General features: G+C 42.9%; 1 protein-coding gene across 1 annotated transcript in view; it reads left to right on the top strand.

Annotated features, from left to right (window-relative positions):
- LOC124803183 overlaps positions 1 to 14,556 on the top strand; it is a 43,966-nt gene extending 29,410 nt beyond the window's left edge. The window contains exons 2-4 of the mRNA XM_047264369.1: positions 1,550 to 1,643; positions 9,209 to 9,552; positions 14,347 to 14,556. Of these exons, the coding sequence (XP_047120325.1) occupies positions 1,550 to 1,643; positions 9,209 to 9,552; positions 14,347 to 14,417 (509 nt within the window). The 3' untranslated portion in view covers positions 14,418 to 14,556. The remainder of the gene's footprint in view (positions 1 to 1,549; positions 1,644 to 9,208; positions 9,553 to 14,346) is intronic.
- Positions 14,557 to 22,611: the final 8,055 nt, after the last annotated feature.

The raw sequence follows: 22,611 nt of genomic DNA on the forward strand, positions 1-22,611 counted from the left end.
TATTTTTGTTCAGAACATTGGCCGTGTGCTCGTCTTTCGATTGGATGCCAATTTGATGACTTTTGTGACCCTAATCTAACCCAATTATCCAACGTGGGAAAGGGGATCGACAGTTTAATATGGAATCCGAACCACGTGACATTCCTGGCGATTCCTCACATTGTGGAGAGGTGAAGGTCAGAATAAAGGGAGACTGAATATTTCCATGGCTCGACCGGAATTCGATCCAGACCACCATTCGGGTTCCAGGCTTCACGAATAGATCATCAGACTCGACTTAATAATGTTGCATGGCCCAATGGCCTGGCGCAAATCTTTCACTTGGACACTATTTCTGCGACTTCTGTGTGTGTTACCCAGCGGCACTCAGTGTTCTAAGGCGGTCACCCATCCAAGTTCTAACTAGGCCCAACGTTGCTAACTTCCGTTAACTGGCGATGGCAGTTGTATCCAAGATGCCAAGGTCCTTAAGAACCAATTTGAATAACCTGTACGGACCTATGATTTGTAAAACTTAGTGCCGGTCCCAGTGGATAGAAACAATTCAATCTGCACTAGAGCAATTGAACGTGCAGCGGCTGTGCTTGCGGAAAGTAATACAGTAACAGGAGTTACGTCCTAAAGATTCACAGGACGTGCAAGGTTTAACTCCTGCTGACCTAAAAAAGCGAATCACGTTGACCCGATATTTGCCGGAGCTCATTAGGTTGATCTTCCCTTTCCTATCTATGAACTTTCCTCAGATGAAGCCGGTTTCAAAAGAGGCGGAATGCTCAATAATCGCATTAGTAATTTTTGGGTCGATGAGACTCCTCACGTTGTAGGTGGGAAGGGTCATCGACACAGAATTGAAGTGAACTTGTGAACAATCATAGTTAGAGATTGGTTAATACTCTCGTATCCAATTCTTGCTTCGTGCCTTTGTGCATACTGTGTTTCTGAGAGATATACGACTAATTGCCACGTTGTTGGTGATATTCCACTTCGCGCACGTACTTGATTCCAACACGATGGAATCACAGATCACCATTAGTGCCGACAGCTAACATCATCTGACCACACCTGGTATCTACTTATAGGAATCTGAAAAGCCTTGCATATAAGACTCTTATTGAGACTGTAAAGGATCTCCTGCCAAGCTTACTCTAAGCCTGTGACATCGTTACAATACACCTCAGTGTTTTCAATAAATTCTTAACTACTTTGTAAAATGACATCATGCCTGCGTAGAATCTGACGCCACACCATCAGTACACCAAAGACAAATCTGAAATTTTCTGCTGCGACTCATTCGTACGCGCATCGAGTTTCCCTGCCCCAAATTGATACACTTACGCTACTCAATCTTTCCTGGCAGTTTATGTTATTACGGAAACACCGGGTATTATTACAAACATACCATAATTGAAATTGTCTATTCTGTAAACGTCAATGACATCCGACTCCGCGGCCGTGTCACACATTGGTTACGAGCGAGGAAACATGTGTACTACAGCCCATCCTTCGCCTTGTGTGTTCAAGTGTGAAATTAATGCGATACCTGTTTCAGCGGCGCTGTTACTGCCTCTGGTGTCACCATACCCGCAGCTGGGCAGAGAATCAGATACCACATCGGACACAGACGATGACGATATCGGCCCCAGGTAAGTTCATGCTAGTCTTCAGATTGAGTGCTGACATGGTGCTCCTAATCTTATTGCAGAATGAGACCAGAATCAACTTTCTATAGCTTCCTTCTATCTGGAAGTGAAAACACGAGTCTGCATTTCTGTAATTTTATTATGTATTTGTCCGGCTAAAATGGAGATACACAGAACTGGTATACATATGAATGGATTGGCAGCCTGAAATGAGTGAAAACATCAGTTTAACGTAGAGTCTACCGGCCAGTTAAAATTACGTAAATTGACTGAAATGATGAAAGCAGGCAGATGTTGGATGCCAAGTACGTTATGTACAAGAATCTGTTACAAGAAAGGTGAGAGAGGATGATACAATGACACAGTATCCTTCCCAGATCGTATACACTGTAGTACCCAAAGAGGGCGAGCTTACCATTACATCGTCTCAGGTCTGGAAAGAGATTGGAAACTTGGTATCATCTGTCTGTCGTGTTGGTAATTTCTCCAACTACCTTTACTAGAAAAGGCTGGTCCTTGGAAAAAAATAACATAGAAAAAAACTGTCGCCATATTTCTATTGACGTCACAGAGATTTAAGTGACAGCTGTATCCAATTTCAAAGCCCAAAAAGAACAACAGCTTAACCAATCAGCGAACTTCTTTGGTGCTAAAATTTCATTCACACTTTTGTCTATCTAGCTTCCCCATATCAAACGTGAACTTCACTCCGTCGAAAGTAAAATTCCGCCACTCTTTGCCAGATTCTAGCTTTCTCCGGTGACTCTTTCCTCACCAACTATATTTCAACAGTAGGTACAGCACCACATCAAAGTCAGTTTAGTTCCAAGGATTTCGCCGGCACTCTTATGACAGAGATAAATTAACAACTGATACCCATTCACTAATTATGGTTTTGATGGTATGTACCTATATGACGTAATTAGATTATTCTTCCATACTCTGTTTCATTTAACAATTAATACAGCAATAAATATAGTTCACTAACAAAAAGTAATAAACAGGATTGAATGTTCTAAGTTCTTGGGTATCTATATTGATGAAAACTTAAATTAGAAAAGCCATACAATAAGCTTGCAAAGTCCGCCTCCGGTAGCTGAGTCGTCAGCCCGCCAAAATCTCAATGCTTAGGGCCCGGGTTAGATTTCCGCCTTGGGTCGGAGATTTTCTTCGCTCAGGGACTGGTTGTTGTATTGTCCTCATCATCATCATTTCATCCCCATCGACGCGCAAGTCGCCGAAGTGGCGTCATATCGAAAGACTTGCACCCGGCGAACGGTCTAGCCGACGGGAGGCCCTAGTCACACGACATTTATTTAACTTGCAAACTTGAGGTTCAGCTACTTTTATCATAAGAATAAATGGCAACCTTGGGTACATAGAAATCAACAAGCCAAGTTTAACATATGTTTCATTCATTAATGTCCTATGTGATAATATTTTGGTGTAACTCCTCACTTAGTCAAAAAGTATTCATTACAGAAAAGAAAGCAATTAGAATTGTATGTAAAGTTCACACTGTTAAAAAAACTGGGAGCGTTAGACGCAGGCTCTAAGTACTTTTATTCACTCATGAAATTTGTGGTAAACAGTCTACTGCACATGCGACTCAATGTTTTCCCGTCGTATTTCTAACTTGCAAAATTCTCTGGTGTTAGCCTGGGTCACGTCATAAGTTCTTCATGATATTTCGGTAGAAAGACTCGATGCCACCTTCAGCTTTTTTCTTTATGACTGCTGTTCTGCTCTGTTCGGAGTTCTACATACGTTGGCTGTTAGCTCCTCCATTACTTTATTGCTGTCAATATTCGAATCGTGGCCGCTGTGATTGGTAGCAATGGTGTGGGTGGCGACGCCCAGCTGTGAACTGCCGTCTCCAGTTTCTCTCTTATTGTCATCGAGTGTGGACCTCATCGTATGGGAACGCTTTTCTGTCTGGTCAGTGTAGGTTCCATCCCTGCTTGTTGTAGGCTGCTATATATGTTAATCAGATCATTTGAACCCCAATTTCAGTGCCTTCTCTGATCACACAAACGCAGAAGGAGAATGATTAGCTATTTACTAGGGTGTTCAGTAACTAATGCAACTCATTTTTTTCTGAGAACAGGTTGGTTTTATTCATGATTCCAATACACCATATTATTACCCACTCTTTTAGCTACATAAACCTATTTTTCGAGATAATCTTCGTTAATGCAACGGCCTTACACCACCTCACTGAAAGGACCCGCATGGTACCATACCGCTGATCGACGTCAAAGCCGAAGTCACGCTGCATCAGTAACCTCCCATTGCCCACGTACTGCTGCCCGCGCAGTACATCCTTCATTGGGCCAAACAGATGAAGGTCGGAAGGTGCGAGATTCGGGCTGTAGGGCGGATGAGGAAGAGTAGTACAATGACGCTTTGTTAGTTTCTCTCTGAATGCGCCGACTTATGTGAGGCATTGCGTTGGCATGGAGGAGGAGAAGTTCGTTTGTATTTTTTTAGCGACAAACACGCTGAAGTTGTTTCTTCAATTTCGTGAGGGTAGCACATTACACTCAGATCGGACTTGTTTGCGCGACCTTGTTGCGAGGATGACAGACGCTTCGCCTGAAGACTCATCGTGATCTGGTTCATTGCCAGGTCTCCATAGACATTCTGCAAGCGCCTACAAATATCTGTGATGCTCTGGTTTTCCGCCAAAGGAAATTTAATGACTGCTCTCTGCTTGGAACGCATCTCGATCACCGACGCCATTTTGAAGGCCATGTATAGCGCCGCCACCTGTCGGTACGTCATGAAACTATATGGGCTGAAGCGGGAATACTCCAGGATGTCCCACAACAAATTTCGCATTTTTTTCAACCGAAACTGGTCCAGAAAAACAATATGTTGCATTATTTATTGAATGCTCTTCGTATTTTGGTTTTGTTGTAAACTATGCTATGGCCAGTTTTTATACTATGGTGGGCCACTGGTGATTTGGTGGTCTGGTGTGATTCAGTGTGGCGTCTATGTACAGTACATCGCACGCCTCTTCTAACGTGTTTACAGAGTTCGCAACATATACCATGTCACACTGGGCTTGTACTTGGTATCTGTGAATTGTGAACGCCGTGTACATTGTTTACTGAACCTAACAGTGTTAAGCTCTTAGGGAATGGGCGAAATACACATTTGAGGTTGTGACACTCCAAGATTTTGCTGACATTTCTGGAAGTAATGCCGGCAAAGGGATGCACACTACTGATTTGTGCTCTTCTTTTTCTTCCTGCTGTTTCCTACGCAGAACCCGCCTAAACGAAGCCCTATCTGCTTTCCGAGACTAATAGAGATATTCACGGATACAATATTAGAAGGAAAAAAATTGTCTGTTCTTCCCTCTAGCGCACAATTAACTTTGGCATAAAAAGAAACACAATACTCAGCTATAAAACTGTTTGATAATTTGCCACTGAAATGCAGTGTCTGAAGCAACAGTAGTGTTCGACATCAAGATTAAAGCTGTTTCTCCTTAGCAACTCATTCTATTTGATGTGGAAAACTTCAGTTTGACAAAAGATAAGCAAGACAATATATATACAGGGGATGAACGAAAATATGGAACCATCACAAACACAGTATATTACTATGCCTAATAAGTGTACGAAAACCGTAGTGTTCAAAGCATCTTCCAGACGTCTCGGAATGGATAAATACGCCTCCTCTATGGTTTCCAGGTAATCTCATACCATTCTCCCTGCAAAATAGCGGCAAGTGCAGGTAACGATGATGGAAGTGGACAGCGATGACACACCCTTTTCTTCAAACCAGACCACAAGGATCAACACTATTGAAATATGGTGACTGTCGTGCCCAAGGGAGATGCGATAATTCGTCCTCGTCTCCACGAAGTCAGTTTTGGACGATGCGAGCTGTGTGAACATCAGCCCAGTCGTCTTGATCACTACATCACCATTACGAAACTAAAATTATGTCACGGGATGGACTTGATGAGACAAAATGGTCACCTAATCCTTGGTGGACATGCGGCCTTGCAGAGTAACCGTGATGCCTAATCCCCGCCTGTTTCACTCTTGGGACTTTAATTTATTCATTACTTGAAACAGTGTGAAGCAAGACTTATCCGACCAAATTAGATTCTTCCGCTGCTCTACAGTCCAGGTTTTATAGCTTGGTACCGCGTTTTCCTGTTACGGGCACTTGCATGACTGATGTGTAGTTTTGGAATTCCAGCTCTTCAGCAATTCCCAGCTCTCTCCAGGTTGTTCTGGTACTGACAGGGTTCTTGAGTGCGACGTTCAGTTGTGCAGCGAGTTTTCCAGCTTTCGTCCTATTTTTCGTCAAAATGCTTCACGATTGCTATTCAGCCATTTTCGGCTGCGTGGTGATTATGCTTTCCCCGCATGTGGTATAAATCATCGATAGGGTGCCTCTTGAAACACCAAACACTTCGGCTCCCTTGGATACGGAATCACCCACCAAACGAGCACCGGCAACTCGCCCACGATCATCTTCACTTATCTCCGACACAATCCGCTTCCAAGTACGCAGAACACTGTTATGACCGCAACTGATGCAACGTATTGAATACATTGCAGAACTGCCGTTCGTGGTCAAATAGGTACCTGTAGGCATCGGTTGCATCTACATTTATATTCATGCATTGATTTCCTGTGTTATTTCCATAGTTTTGTCCAACCGCCCGACCGCTGTACCGTGATGTGGAGCACTTTAAAGAAAGATTGGTGACTCTACTCTTTGTCTCTCTCTCTCTCTCTCTCTCTCTCTCTCTCTCTCTCTCTCTATATATATATATATATATATATATATATATATATATATATATATTAGGGGAGTCACATAAGATGTAACACCCGTTTTATTTTCTGAACGGTTGGAGATATTGAAATGAGGTTTTCAACAATTGCTATTACGCTGAGGGGGCACGTAATGTTTTGTATGGATAATTCTGTGACCTGTGGTATCAACTGAGATATTGAAACCACTATGCTTCCTTTCTTTTATGAACCGTATATCCTTTTCATAACTGCGTTCAACAGCTCTTGAAAAGACGGTTACAGTGATATAGCGTATGTTAGTATTGGCGTTGAAACCTTTCGTAAGAGATTCCGGGAAATGCATTAACATTGAAAACCAATGCGGCCAAAGTCGGCTATTGCACCAAGCAGATTCCTCGTCCCAGGCTCCGTAGTTATATGCAGCAAGACAGACTTACTCTAGTAACAAAGGAATGCCCCATCGAACCCTCCTCAGTTTTAATGGTAAGATGGGCCAGTCGATAGCCCGTCAAAAATTGAACACAAGTCAAGCATGAATCTCCATCGTATCTCTTTTTTTTCTCGCAAAATTATGAGCTGTCCTTCCGGTCACTGACTACGTGTTCACTCCATTCAAATTTGTGTCTGTGTCGTGGTGTAAAGCCCGTCTGCAACAGCTAGGGTTAAGGAAGGTAGCTCCAGACGTACACTATGTGATCAAAAGGATCTGGACACCTGGCAGAAAATTACTTACAAGTTCAAGGCGCCCTCCACCAGTAATGCTGGAATTCAACATAGTGTTGGCTCACCCTTAGTCTTGATGAAGGCTTCCACTGTCGCAGGCATACGTTCAATCAGGTGCTGGAAGGTTTCTTGGGGAATAGCAGCCCATTCATCACGGAGTGCTGCTCTAGGGAGAGGTATCGATGTCGGCCAGTGAGGCCTTGCACGAAGTCAGCGTTCAAAACATCCCATATATGTTCTATAGGATTCAGGTCAGGAGTGTGTGCAGGCCAGGCAATTACAAGGATGTTATTGTCATGTAACCACTTCGCCAAAGGCCGTGAATTATGAACATGTGCTCTATTATGAACCTGATGCCATGGAACGTGTGTAGTTTGTAATGTACTATTGTGAAATATTGCAGTGGACAGTAAAATACGTTTGCAATGCCAACCTTTTTCGTCTTTTTTCTTGTGCTATATCTTTATGGCTGTATGTGCGTTCATCCCTCTCCGTACATGTATTGTTTGGATATGAAATAACCTTCCATTTGCATATTTCAAATTTTTTCGGTTCCTCACCATTTTTGAAGCAAAAAATATTTGCCATGACTTTTGCAACGATCCTCGTGTTTCTCGAATTCTTTGCCGGAGGGGTTCATCCTAAAAATTAACAAGCATTATGTCATTGTACTTGTCTTTTCAAGTGCTTTTGGGTGCCGTTGGAAAGGTGTATCATTCTATTTGAAAGAATCATTTTTGCTTCAATATCTCCGTCGATACAAAAATTGTTACATACCAAAGTATGTAGTCTAAACCGTACTACCATTTGCCGAACACCTCGTTTCGATATCTGGAACCTTTAATGAAATAAATGAGCTTTTAAATCTTACGTGACTGACTATATATATATATATATATATATATATATATATATATATATATATATAGAGAGAGAGAGAGAGAGAGAGAGAGAGATAGTGAGATGGCAATCTTTTGTTAAACTGAAACGTTCCACCAACTGCGACATAATCGCGTACACAAACAGTGATCCAATACTGTCGAATGTCTTTTCCCAGTCTCTGATCACAATATCAATTCTTTAGAGGATGATCGGTTTCAGTCCGTAATGACCATCCTCAGATCTAAAATATATAAATATATACATCTAGTGAGCAGTGTGCCTTTCAACATAAAACAGCAATATGTATCACAATATACTGTCATACAACCAGGGAAATGTGCAGGTAAAATATGGTATAACGTACCTTTCTTACACCATGTCCTAAAGTGATAGGGCCATAATGGGATCGTCAAAACATATAAATATAATCAGCACAGCATCGTCACATAGATCTAAAATAAGGTGTAGAATAGGCCACATCGTCCACATTGTGAGTATTGCAACTGGCTATTGAAGTACAGTAGCAACCAGAAACCTGTTTGCCTACATCCTCCCTAGATGTCGCTTCTGTGGGCTTACTTAGGCGTAGTCATCATTTACGCAAAAAACATAATCTGATGCACGTAGCAGACTTATTAAAATTGATAACTATCATAGGAAACAATTGTGATACGTTAAGAGATGAATGCAGTTACCCACATAAAATTAAATAAAGGTTTCTGGTTGCTACAGTACTTCAGTAGCCAGTTGCAATAATCACTCTGTGGACGATGTGCCCTATTCTACACCTTATTTTAGATCTATGTGGCGATGCTGTGCTGATTATATTTATATGTTTTGACGATGCCATTATGGCCTTATCACTTTAGGACATGGTGTAAAAAAGGTACGTTATACCATATTTTATCTGTACATTTCCCTGGTTGTACGACAGTATATTGTGATACATATTGCTGTTTTATGTTGAAAGATACACTGCTCACTAGATGTCTATATTTATATATTTTAGATCTGAGGATGGTCATTAAGGACTGAAACCGGTCATTGTCTAAAGAATTGATATTGTGATCAGAGACTGGAATAAAAAACATCTGAAATGTTCCACACCACAATGTTTGTCGGGAATATGATCTATAGGACGTAGACATGACTAACTAATTAGCAATTTGCCTCCAGACACATGTTCGGAGGCGGCTGGCGAGGAAACGAGCTGTGGCGCGACAGGTGGCACCCCAGGGAGTGGGGGCGTCCACCGTTCTTCCGCCCCTCACGTTGGCCGCCGCGTCCGCCTCCGCCGCTGCCGCCGCCCCCGCCACTAGACGCGGATAGCCCCTTCGTACCTTTCGACGATGCTGAGCCCTCCAGCAGCCCTTCCACCACCACGACGACGACCGCTGGTGGGACGACGCGCCGAGGGTGTGACTGCCCAGTCACCAGCGAGTTCAACCCAGTCTGTGGCACCGACTTGGTTTCCTACCCAAACCCGGGTCGCCTGCACTGCGCCAGAGACTGCGGAAAGCGTAAGTCTGCCACCACCACTTCTAGACCCACATTCTCTCCACAAAATGAATTAATAATACGTGAGACTTCATTTAGGCAGCCCTTACCACTCCATCCTCTGTCGATGCATTCTGACCTTATGCCCTAGGCTGTTACAATGGGTAACTGCATTTATCTCTTAATGTATCACAATTGTTTCCTATGATAGTTATCAATTTTAATAAGTCTGCTACGTGCATCAGATTATGTTTTTTGCGTAAATGATGACTACGTCTAAGTAAGCCCACAGAAGCGACATCTAGGGAGGATGTAGGCAAACAGGTTTCTGGTTGCTACTGTACTTCAATAGCCAGTTGCAATACTCACAATGTGGACGATGTGGCCTATTCTACACCTTATTTTAGATCTATGTGACGATGCTGTGCTGATTATATTTATATGTTTTGACGATCCCATTATGCCCCTATCACTTTAGGACATAGTGTAAGAAAGGCTGTTACAATTGTGCTAACAGAGTGATGCCATATTATTTAGGTACTGCGAGAAGACAAGGTCTTTTAACGGTAGGTAAGCTGAATATCAGCGCTACACCCGCGTTTTATTCTCTGTAGATAGAAAGTAGCAGAACATTGTGTCGAAACTAGTTATTACATAAAAGTCGACGGCGTCAAGAGTTTTTCATCTATTTCATCTTTTACGGGATCCGTTGTTAAGAAGTGGCGGAAATTAGTCAAGAAAAGGACTAAATGAAGCGGAATAGTGACTTCAACCGTATAATTCTGTGAATCCAGAATCTCTTTTGTTCAGCTCTGAAGAGAACGCGAAGACGTCTTTCTTCGACGATTCTGGATCTCTGAGGGGGCTGTGTGTTTGATCAGTTAGAGGTATAAACCTCTTTGGACCCAGTTAAAGTCTTGAGCTATTTGCACCTGATGCTCCATGCATCGTGAACGGATCCACTGGTTTAAAGGCAATGGTCAGTGAGACTGTCTCAGTTTGTTAACTGATTCGGACAGGACCGAACTACGCAAGCTACCTAATGATGTTTGGCGGAAGGTACTTTTTGTACCACTATCTGAGCCCTCCAAACCTGTTCCATTCGCGAATAGCGCATGGGAATAATGATTGTCGGTAATCCTTTGTACTGGCTCTAATTTCTTGAATTTTCTCCTGATGGTCATTACGCGAGAGGTATGTGGGGGGAGGGGGGGGGGGGGGGAGAGTAATATGTTGTCCGACTCTTCCCGGAAAGTGCTCTCTCTAAATTTCAATAATAAATCTCTCCGTGATGCACAACGCCTCTCTTGCAACGTCTGCCAATAGAGTTTGTTGAGCATCTCCGTAACGCCCTCGTGCCGACTAAACCATCCCGTGACGAAACGTGTCGTTCTTTGTTGGATCTTATCTCCTCTATCACTCCTGTCTTGTAGGGATTCCAGACAGATGAACAATACTCAAGAAGTGGTCGAACAAATGCCTTATAAGCCACTTCCTCAGTGCATGAGTAACATTTCCTTAAGATTCTTCCTATGGATCTGAGTCTGGCATCTCATTTTCCCACTATTTGTTTTATGTGGTCTCCCTTAATAGTTATTCCTAGATATTTTTTGAGATACTGTTTTCAGCGGTTTGTCATCAATAGCGTAGCTGTACAGTAGTGGATGCGCAATATGTCACATTGATTTACGTTCAAGGTCAGCTGCCAGAGACTGCAACATTCATCAGTTCTGTGGAGGCCATTATGCAAATCGTTACTATCTTCTTGGTGTTGCTACTTTGTTACTGACAGCTGCATAATCTGCGAACAGCCTTAGAGACCATCCGACGCTTTCTATTAGATCATTTACACATATTGCAAACAGTAACGGCCCTATCAGACTTCCTTAGGGTACTCCGGAAACTACCTTTACAGCTGTTTGAGAGTGACGTGTTGAGTTCTGTCTGCATGAACAGTCGCAAATGTGTTCAGATATTCGATGAGCTTGTATTTTTCCCACTAAATGAGAGTGCGGGACGGTGTCAAATGCCTTGCTGAAGTCAAGGAACACGACATCAACCTGGGCGCTATTGTCTACGGCGCTATGGATCTCATGAAGGAACAGAGCGAGCTGAATTTCGCAGGATTTCTGCTTGCGAAATCAGTGTTGATTATTATAGAGGAGATTTTTCTTCTCCAAGAACGTCGTAATTCTACAACAGATTGACGTCAACGATACTGGTCTATAACTGTGTGCATCTGGTTCAGAGCGGTTCTTAAAAACGGGAATAACATGCGCTTTCTTCCAGTCGCAAGGCACCCTTCGTTTCTCAAGCGATATACGATAGATTACTGCTGGAACAGGTGCAAGTTCTTTTGCCTAATCTTTGTAGAATCTTATAGATATCTCATCTGGTACTGGCCGGAGGAGAAAGAATTTCTACTGCTGAACGCCCGGAAAACAAGAGATCATTTTCAGATAGGTGTTTTTGCTTGACAGAATACTATTACGAGTACGATCACACTTATTTAACCGCCAAACCACTGTACTGTTCTACATATTTATTGTAACGGTAAGTGGGAGCACCAGTGCGAGGTTGAGAGGCGTGCACAACAACTACATTCCAAGGAAAGCAGTTTCTTATTAAATACAGAAATGTACGTATTTAGAACAAAACACATTCAAGGAAGGAAACCGTAGTTTTCCTTAAAATTTTATTACCATAATGCATGATGACTCCAACGGACAGTCATTAAAAAAACACAAGAGAGCTCCACTTACGTCGGTGGTGAATTTACAAAAACTTAAATTCTCTGGGACTGCAGCGTTTAAATATCCTGTGAGGACATTGGATGTACAATAAGCCAAAACGCTGCTGTATTCAAAGACTTTTTATTAACATATTATTTTCTGGCGCTATAAGCTTATTTCGGCACCATGGCCATTGTCAAGCTGTCTGCAAGCACATGGAGTTGTTAGTGCATACATGTATGTCTGTTTATAACCAATAGCAATTTTGCATATATCTGTTGTAGTAGTTACCTATATAACACATTGTTATCGCCGTCGGTGTGTGATATACTGCTGCGTATCGTAGAAGTAGCGCAGACGCAATTTTTATTCTCTAGATAATAATGTCTCAGCAGTGGAGTTTGTTTGATAAGCAATATTCGCTAATACCTATTTGACATATTCCGTAAGCCGGCCGCGGTGGTCTAGCGGTTCAGGCGCTCAGTCCGGAACCGCGCGACTACTACGGTCTCAGGTTCGAATCCTGCCTCGGGCATGGATGTGTGTGATGTCCTTAGGTTAGTTAGGTTTAAGTAGTTCTAAGTTCTAGGGGACTGATGACCACAGATGTTAAGTCCCATAGTGCTCAGAGCCATTTGAACCATGTTCCGTAAATTTGACAGCTTCAATTGACAGCATAGTCAACGATGTTATGTGGTTACGTAGTTGGCTTATTCGTCTATGGAGCTGTGTGCGGTATTAGTAAATTCTGTCTGATGTTCGCTGGTGTTGTCTTTGCCTGTAAATTTGTTTTACTCGTTATCGTTTACTACAATTCCAATAAAGCTGTCAATATAATTTATTGAAATTATAGAATATGATAACAGACAAAACAAATTACCTTCTTACGCTTCGATGTACTTCATAGCTCATGGCCGATGAAGAGCATAAGCATCCAGATTTTATGAAGTTACATTTAAAAATACATTATAATGAATTTTACTCACCATAAAACTCTGTAACTGAAGAATTAACAATATATTTCAAATAGCTTTATTATATTATACAGCACTTAAATACTTATTACTCATAATATTTACAAACGCTGCGCAAAACATAACCTCACGTCTCACAGCTACAAAAACAGTAGAGAATGGCGGAAATTGCTTATAGTGGTTTCAAGTGCTCATTCCTTCATATGATGCTAAAATCAATCACTAGACTGAAACACCCAGCTGGAAAATCTTACATTCTTACGTACATTACCCTCTAGGCACAACGCTCTACCCTCGCAGTATTTGTGTCACCAAAAACCATATGAATGTTCACCTGGAGATGATGGGTAGGAAACTCTTAGATACGTTGCGAAACGGCGACACCACGACTGAGTTGGAAACTCGTCGAAACGTTGTGACAAGATGACACAACGACTTCAGGTGAACCTGAAGACGATCCCTGGGAAACTCGTAGGAACGTTGCGACAATACGGCACTACAACTGAGTGGGAAAATGGTCGAAAAACTGCGAAAAGACGACACCACGATTTCAGGCGAAACTGAAGACAATAAACAGGAAAATCTTCGAAACGTTGAAACAAGACGACGTCAAAACTTCAGGCGAAACTGATCATGACGAGCAGAAAACCCATCTAAATGTTGTGACAGTTCAGTGCTACTACTTAAGGCGAACCTGAAGATGACGACAAGGAAACTCGTAGAAACACTGCGACAAGAAGATGCCTAAATTTGAGGCGAACCTGAAGATGAGGCGGAGGAAACTCATCGAAACGTTGCGACAAAATGACGCCACTGCTTCAGGCGTAGCGGAAGGTAAGGAGTAGGAAACTTGTCGAAATGTTGCGGCGGGACGATGCCACGACTTCAGGCGAATCTGAATATGACGTGTAGAAAATTAATTGAAACGTTGCGAAGAGGTGACGCCACGAACGGGCTGATAACCAGAGAAGATTTGATCGCTTAAATCTGTCGAGAAAACCTGCATTCCCACGTAGTGTCACAATTACTCGCATTATGTGATGGCTGTCGCCGATGCAAATTATTTGTAAGTAGGAGATTACAGAGATGACTGAAAGGTTTTGTTTTTCAGGTGTGGAGATCTACCACATGGGTAACTGCGTGACGACGTCCACAGCACAGCCGAGAGGCGCCAGCGGGTAGCCGTACGTACCATGCGTCGTAGGCGCTGCGGAGGCGCCAAGTCGTGCAACGCGACCCGCACCAGAGGCTGCAAGACCTGGTCGCAGCAAAAATTTGCCTGCTCTGTATTTATAATAGAAAATACAATGTAATAATTCACTGTGTGCTTCTTATTTGCACCCTACAAAAAAAAAATCTTCCTTTTCATTTGTATTTAAATTTCTTTAAACATGATTTATAACTAATCTTAGCAAACAATGGAATGTTGAAAGGTGCAAGGAATCTACGAGGGTTATGTAAGCGAAACGAACTTAAAGGCAATATTACAGAAAGGAAAGGGGAAGTGAATGAAGTTGAAATGGGTGATATGACACTTATACATGTCTTTGACAGGCCAGTGAAAGACCTAAGTCGAAATAAGACTCTTGCAGTAGACGACATTCCATCAGAATTAGGAAGATCCTTGGGAGAATACGCAATAACAAAACTGTTGCATCTGATATGCAAGGTATATGAGATCGGCGAAATGCAGCCAGACTTCAAGATGAATGTAGTAATTCTTCTTCAAAGAATACAGGTGCTGACAGGTGCGATTATTACCGAACCGTCAGTTTAATAAGTCATAGATGAAGAATATTGATATGAATTATTTGCAGAAGAATGGAAAAAGCTGGTAGGAGCCGATCTCATGTAAAAGCAGTTCAGATTCTGGAGAACATAGGAACTCGCGTGCCAATATTGACCCTATGACTAACCCCAGAAGTCAATGCAGGCTTGCAGGTCGGTTTTTGCATTATTGCTGATATTTTTCATGGACATTAGGCCGTAGTCCAAAGCATAGTTCTCTGTCTAACGTTTCGTCTTCCTTGGCTAGATATATGATCAAGGGTTTTAACGGCTCAGATAGCGGTTGCAGACTCAAACAAGCTCTGCAAGCAGAGAAATATGCCTTGCACTACGCCCTAGTGCCCATAAAACAAATAACTGCAACAACTCAGTAGGTAAGTTGTAAAGTATGTATGAAGAACTGCAAACGGATCCTAGCCAAGACTCGACATATGTTACGTACCAAGAATAATGGAGATGTAACCCTTGTGCGCAATTTCTGGTTAAGCCACCTCACAAGGACAATTATAAATTTAAAAATAACAGGGTCGCCACCAGCCCAAGCCCTTCCTAACAATTAAGAAAAGACCGAAGTGGAAATTATCAGTTTAATTAAATTAAGAATTTAGTAATAAGAATGCAGTTTTTATTTTAAAGAAACTAATAAGATGAACAGCGTTGTATGTCGTATATCAACGAGCTTAATTAATGTGATAATTCTTAATTTTGAGACAATACACTGTTCATTTTTACTTTTTTCCCATTTTTGTTCATCACAAGGAAGCAGATTAACTTCAAAAATCAGGGAATAGAGAATTAATTTGAAAACTGGCATCAATGAGAAAGATAAAGGACGCTGAGTTTATCTTTTATGTAGCACATTTATTTCATTACTGAATTTGATCCGCATCCTATGAATACACGTGAATGGTGCCTGAATAAAAAAGTTTAGCTAAATAATTCGCAACAAAATTGTAGAATCGCGCAATTAAAAAGGAAAAACACGCAAAAAGGAAGTGTAACAGAATAATTCAATCATTCCATTTACATACCCACGCCGATCATCGCCGATTTTAACAAAATAATTATGCCACATTCCGAAAATACATAACTACACACGCTTCAGTTAAGCTGAAGTACTTAAATATGCCATGAATTTAACATAGGGAAGTTCTAATTCGACCTACTTCCTATCAGCAGAAACCCTCTCTAGGAGCTACGAACTGTACTCACCAACCGCTAGCTGTAGAGTGTCGTTTCATCACCGAACTTCGCCTAACTACCGGTGCAACGGAAGCTACCAGAGGAGTAGGCTTCCGCCACCAACCTAACAGACAAACCAACCTCAGAGTAAAAGGGGTAAACCTCTCTGTCCAGGTACTGGGATCCTAAGTTGGTCATCCTGTGCTACCCTCCAAACGAGAAGCAAACATCACCGGCTCCTAGCAGACGACAACCAACTCAGCGTTCCCCACAAAAGAAACCCGAAACCACTCGTAAAAACACTCATTCAGTCCCATTGACGCACACATAGGGTAGGGTGAAGGGAAATACGTAATAAATACAGGACATGATTTCCTATGGAACACAAAGAAATCAGACATAACATCATTTAATAAGCATTACTTTGATTGCTCAGTCTTTCTGGAAGAGTTAATAAATTAAAACGCAATCAGGCGGTGGACAGAATAGGATGCACAGAATCCAGTGAGACGAGCGTCTATGAAACGACTCCACAGAGACGTTTCAGTCAAAGAAAGACCAATATGTGATTATACACTAACGGAAAAAAGATCGCGACGCCAAAGGAGTTGTGCGACATAAATTAAATTTTGTAGGCGTGTTTCTACATATGAAAGATGATATCGATTCAGTTTTCGCGCCAGTCGCGAAAGAAAAGCGCTAGTCGCAACACTATGAGGATGCAAATCAGGTTTGCTCTAAATACACGCAGTAACGATCATGAACGTTAGTTACATTTGAGATTGGACGTGGTGAGTTGGTGTTAGTCAAGAATGACGTTAAGCCATAAAGACTCCATTATCAACACCTCACTGAGTTTGAACAAAGTCATGTAATAGGGCTACGAGAAGCTGGATGTTCCTTCCGCGATACTGTAGAAAGACTTGGCAGGAATGTTGCCACTGTGTATGACTGCTGGTCACGGGAATGTACGGTCGCAAGAAGATCGAGCTTTGGACGGCCACGATGCACCATCGAGAGGGAAGACCAACTACCTATTACAACAGCACCGAGTCAGACGCCCTGTAACCTGTATTCCACTGACTCCAAACCACCGCCATTTGCCACTTCAGCGGTGGCAAGCGAGAGCTCATCGGAGGGCCGGTATGCAAGCTGGTTCTCTCTCGGTGCCAGTGATAATCGTGTGTTGGTTAGAAGTAGGCCAGTTGAGGGCCTGGAACCAACCAGTCTGCGTGCTAGACACACTGAAATACACCTGTAGTTATGGTCTGGGATGCGATTTCACGTGACATCAGGAGTACTCTCGTGGTTATCCCACGCTTTCTGACTGCAAATCTGTACGTCAGTCTGGTTTTACGACCTGTTGTGCTGCCTTTCATGAAAGCACTCGTGAGGTGTTTTCCAACAGGATAACTCTCGCCCACATACCACTGTTGTAACTCAACGTGCTCTACAGAGCGTCGACATATTGTCTTGGCTTGCCTGTGTCTGGAGTTAAGGGGAGGGGTACGATTTCATATGACTGCAGGAACCCTCTCGTGGTTATTCTACGCCCCATGACGGCAAAATTGTACGCCAGTCTGTTTACTCGACCTGTTGTGCTGCTGTCCATAATCAGCATTTCAGGGGGCGTCTTCCATCGGAATAACGCTCACCCACATACCGATGTTACAACCCAAGATAACGTCGACATGTTGACTTTTCCTACTAGTTTATCAGATTTGCCTCCAGTCGAGAGCATATGGGACATCATCGGACAAGAGCTCTAGCGTCATCCTCAAACATCATTAATCGTCCTTGTATTGACCGACCAAGTGCAACAGGCATGAATAGCCATCCCACAAAGTGAAATCCGGCACCTGTACAACACAATGCGTGCATGGTTTCACGCTTGTATTCAATATTCTGGCGGTTACACCGGTTATAAATGTACCACCATTTCACATTTGCAATAGCTTATCTCGCGCTTATATTAACCTGTGAGCCTGCAATGTTTATCACTTAAATATCTTACCTAGAGAAACGTATTCCAGAAATTTCATTACTGTAGATACTGCGACTTTTTCCGCCAGTGTAGTATTCGTAGAGACTAAGCTTTTGACAATGTTAACGTGTATACACTCTTTGAAATTCTGAAGGTAGCAAGGATACAATATAGGGAGCAGAATGTTGTCTACAATTTGTATGGAAACCTGACTGTAGATGATCAGAAGTCCACTATGTTATTCAATCTATGCATTGTGCAGTAGCAAAAGAAACCAAGGAAAAATTCTGAGAGGACCTAAAAACTTTCAGACATTAGAAATGGAACTTTGAGGCTTGCAGACGATATTGTAATTCTGTCAGAGACGGTAAACGACTCGGTAGAACAGTTGAACGCAATGGTCAGTGTCTTGAGAAGAATTCATAAGATTAATACCGACAAAAGCAAAGCAAGGTAATGGAGAGCAGTCGAATTAAGTCAGGCGATACTGAGGGAGCTGGACTAGGAAATGATACACTAAAAGCCGTAGATTTCTGCTGTTTGGGAAACAAAATAACTGATGATGGTTGAAGAAGAGAGAATATAAAATGCAGACTCGCAGTAACAAGAAATGCATTTCTGAAAAAGAAAATTTTCTTAACATCGACCATATCTTAAACATCGCTGCGGTTCGGCAACTGTATAAACCTGAAGAGGTTGAAAAAAATCAGCCAAACAGTTGCAAACCAAAGGTTTATTTAGCACTTGACCTAGGTTTAGATACTTCTAAAAATATCTTCGTCATAAGGAGTGGGTATATCACGTGGTGGAAAAATACATTAGCTGAACTCGAATGGCTCTTGTCATATATGTTTTGTTTTTATGTCAGTTTGATATATGGCAAGAGCCGCTCGGCTGCAAAAAAATTTTCAGATGAGTGTGAAATCTTATGGGATTTAACTGCTAAGGTCATCAGTCCCTAAGCTAAATTATCCTAAGGACAAACATTACACATGTATGCCCGAGGGAGGACTTGAACCTCCGCCGGTACCAGCCGCACAGTCCATGAGGCTCAGCTGCAGCTAACGTATTTTATCACAACGTACTGTAACAAGGCCCGCTCCTTCTGAAGAAGATGTTTTTAGAAATATCGAAATCTAGGTCAAGGGCTGAATAGACCTTTGGTTTGCAACTGGTAGGCTGAGTTTTTCAACCTTTTTTTTTCCTCCACACGCGTTACAGTAAGCCATCTTCAAAAGATTTAATCCGAAATTATACAACTTTTGTGTGATATTGCAAGCCATCGCTTACTTTACTCATAAATATATGTCTCAGTGATGCTAAATGTTATTATCTTTACATGAAGAAAATCGGAGCTATACTCTTAATTTTTACGTACGAATTACGGAATTTATTCGTGACACTAGCTGATAAATCTTACATAAAAATGACAGACACAAATCATAAAAGGAATAGTCTTTGAGTGACAATGTAAACATTGCTATAGAAATTCTACCCTGAATTAATCTCTTCTAAACCCAATCTGACTTTGTTTACATGAATCCACTGTGAGGCCCAACTCTGTTCAAATGGAGTCAACTACGACCGCGTGTACCTCAAACTATGGTTCACTTGAGAACAGGAAGCTTTGAATATCATTTAACAACCCTATGACGGTGCAGCAATACTTTACCTTTTCACCTTGATCCAGGCGGCAGCAAAAAACGGCGCACAGTGGGTGAGGAGCGGTGCGCTGCGGCAGCTGTAATGTTCTGACGCATTCACGAAAATTTGCAAATTGCGCAGTCTGGCGTTCTGATTATTAGAACGCTGGAATCTTCTCTATCAGAGCTCTGAAATCCCGGAATATTTAGTGTGAGGTGCACCCGTTCGCTGGTCTGGCCAAGGTAATTTGATCACAGGCACGACGGTGAGTGTTGGAATTGTCAAACGTCAGACGGCCGACTGGGGAAGAATAAGATCACCCTTGTGACACGCGATTTGTCCGAGATGATACGTCCTTCCATTCTCAGTACAGCTGACTCTCAGTAAACTGGCTCTTAGTCCACCGCAGGACACAGACCACAAGTCTCACGCACCTGGGCAAGATCTGAAGTCCGCCACCAGAGGAGGACCAGAAGACGAAGAAACAAAGAATCACAACCATTTTCCACCACGCCTCGGTACAGGAGCCGAATTACATTCATGCTCATAAATTAAGGATAACTGCAGAATGTGGCGCCACACAACGTGGCACTTCTCAAAACTGGCGCTAATGTCATAGGCACGTAGGGAACACGCATGACACAGATCTGTAAGTCACGGTATTGGTGATAAGTTGAGAAAACCGTCCCGAAACACATGTGCTACAAAACGCCACTGTTTCCTGCGCATGTACCCCAACGTCAATATTGGATATGATCATCATGCACACGTACACATGCCACACAACAGGTTGGAATATTCTGGGTCAGGTGGCTGAGCAGCTGCTGGGGTATAGCCTCCCATTCTTGCACCAGTGCCTGTCGGAGCTTCTGAAGTGTCTTAGGGGTTTGTAGACGTGTAGCGATACGTCGACCGAGAGCATCCCAGACGTGCTCGATGGAATTTAGGTCTGGAGAACAGGCAGGGCACTCCATTCACCTGATATCTTATGTTTCAAGGTACTACTCCACGATGGCAGCAGGGTGGGGCCGTGTATTATCATCCATCAGGAGGAAGGTAGGACCCACCGCACCCCTGAAAAGGCGGACATACTGGTGCAAAATGACGTCCCGATACACCTGAGCTGTTACAGTTACTCTGTCAAAGGCATGCAAGGGTGTACGTGCACCAGTCATAATCTCACCCCACACCGTCAAACCAAGACTTCCATACAGGTCCCTTTCAAGGACATTAAGGGGTTTGTATCTGGTTCCTGGTTCACACCAGATGAAAACCCGGCGAGAATAGCTGTTCAGACTATACCTGGACTCGTCCGTGAACACAACCTTGGACCACTGTTCCAATGACCATGTAATGTGTTCTTGACACCAGGCTTTACGGGGTCTCTTGTGACCAGGGGTCAGTGGAATGCACCTTGCAGGTCTCCAGGTGAATAAACCATGTCTGTTCAGTCGTCTGTAGACTGTGTGTCTGAAGACAACTGCTCCAGTGGCTACGGTACTGATGGTGAGATATCGGTCTTCTTGTGGTGTTGTACACTGTGGACGTCCCGTACTGTAGCGCATGGACACGTTTCCTGTCTTCTGGAATCGTTGCCATAATCTTGAGATCACACTTTGTGGCACACGGAGGGCCCGTTCTACGACCTGCTGTGTTTGACCAGCCTCCAGTCCCCCTAGTATTCTACCCCTCATAATATCATCAGTATGCATGCTTTGAGCCATTTTCAACACACAGACACTTTCAGCACGTCTGAAAACGTCTGCACACTTACTCACTGCACCGTACTCTGAAATGCACTAACACACCTCTGCGTATGTGGACTGCTGCCAGCGCCACCGTGCGACGATCGCAGGTCAAATGCACCGCACGGTCATACCCCGAGGTGATTTAAACCCGCAAACCGCCCACCAGAGCGTTGTTTCACCATGTATCAGCATTATCATTAATTTATGAGCATGAGTGTAGCAAAAACTAAACCGCTCCCACATTGCACAAACCACTCAAACTATCCTCTAGTCATTGAATCTCCCCTCTTGACTATTTTGTTGGCCTGGTAGCCAATGTAGACACAGCAAGGGGTTCCCCACGCTGGGGGAGCAAGCCTCCACTTTGCATATCCTGAGAGAAGCCAATCAGCTGTTCCAAATTTATCTTGTCTGAAAAAACAAGATTTTAGACTGGGGATGCGTCGTTCTCACGGTAAGCATAGCCAAGCTTTGACAAAAAAAGACATCCAACTAGACAGGACCACAGTACGTCATTTATGGAGAGATCTAATCTCTCCAGGCTGACCATTTCCAATTTCTGAAAGAAGAATTTTAAGCTTCATAGACATTCGTGCCCATGAAATAAATACTTTGCCGCTCACTAAAAGAACCTGGCCACTTCCTGGCGTGCACCAGCCGCTCTGTCGGTATTGTGCCAGCTTCTAGCATGAGAATGCACGGAGCTTTGTGACCTTCCCATCGTGTGCACAAAGACTCATTTTACAGCACTCTCTCTTAAATGGTTTCCTCCACCCACTTTCCGCCAACTGGCCACCTTTGCGACATACTACCACTTGGCCCAGGTAAAATATTTTGCGAGACCTTCTGGCTGACCTTAGGTGGAAGGAGGTGAATGCTTCGGCCACTGAGTGCTGCTTCGCAGAATCACCCACACAGCCAGGTCACTCCACTAAGCATTTATGGCCCCCATTCATCTCTCTCCCTGTTCTCCATCGTCTTCACTACAGCCCCTCACATACAAGTTTCACACGAGAGAGATTAGAAGTCA

The sequence above is a fragment of the Schistocerca piceifrons genome, chromosome 1 (assembly GCF_021461385.2).
Source record: "Schistocerca piceifrons isolate TAMUIC-IGC-003096 chromosome 1, iqSchPice1.1, whole genome shotgun sequence".
In the NCBI taxonomy this organism is placed as follows: domain Eukaryota; kingdom Metazoa; phylum Arthropoda; class Insecta; order Orthoptera; family Acrididae; genus Schistocerca; species Schistocerca piceifrons.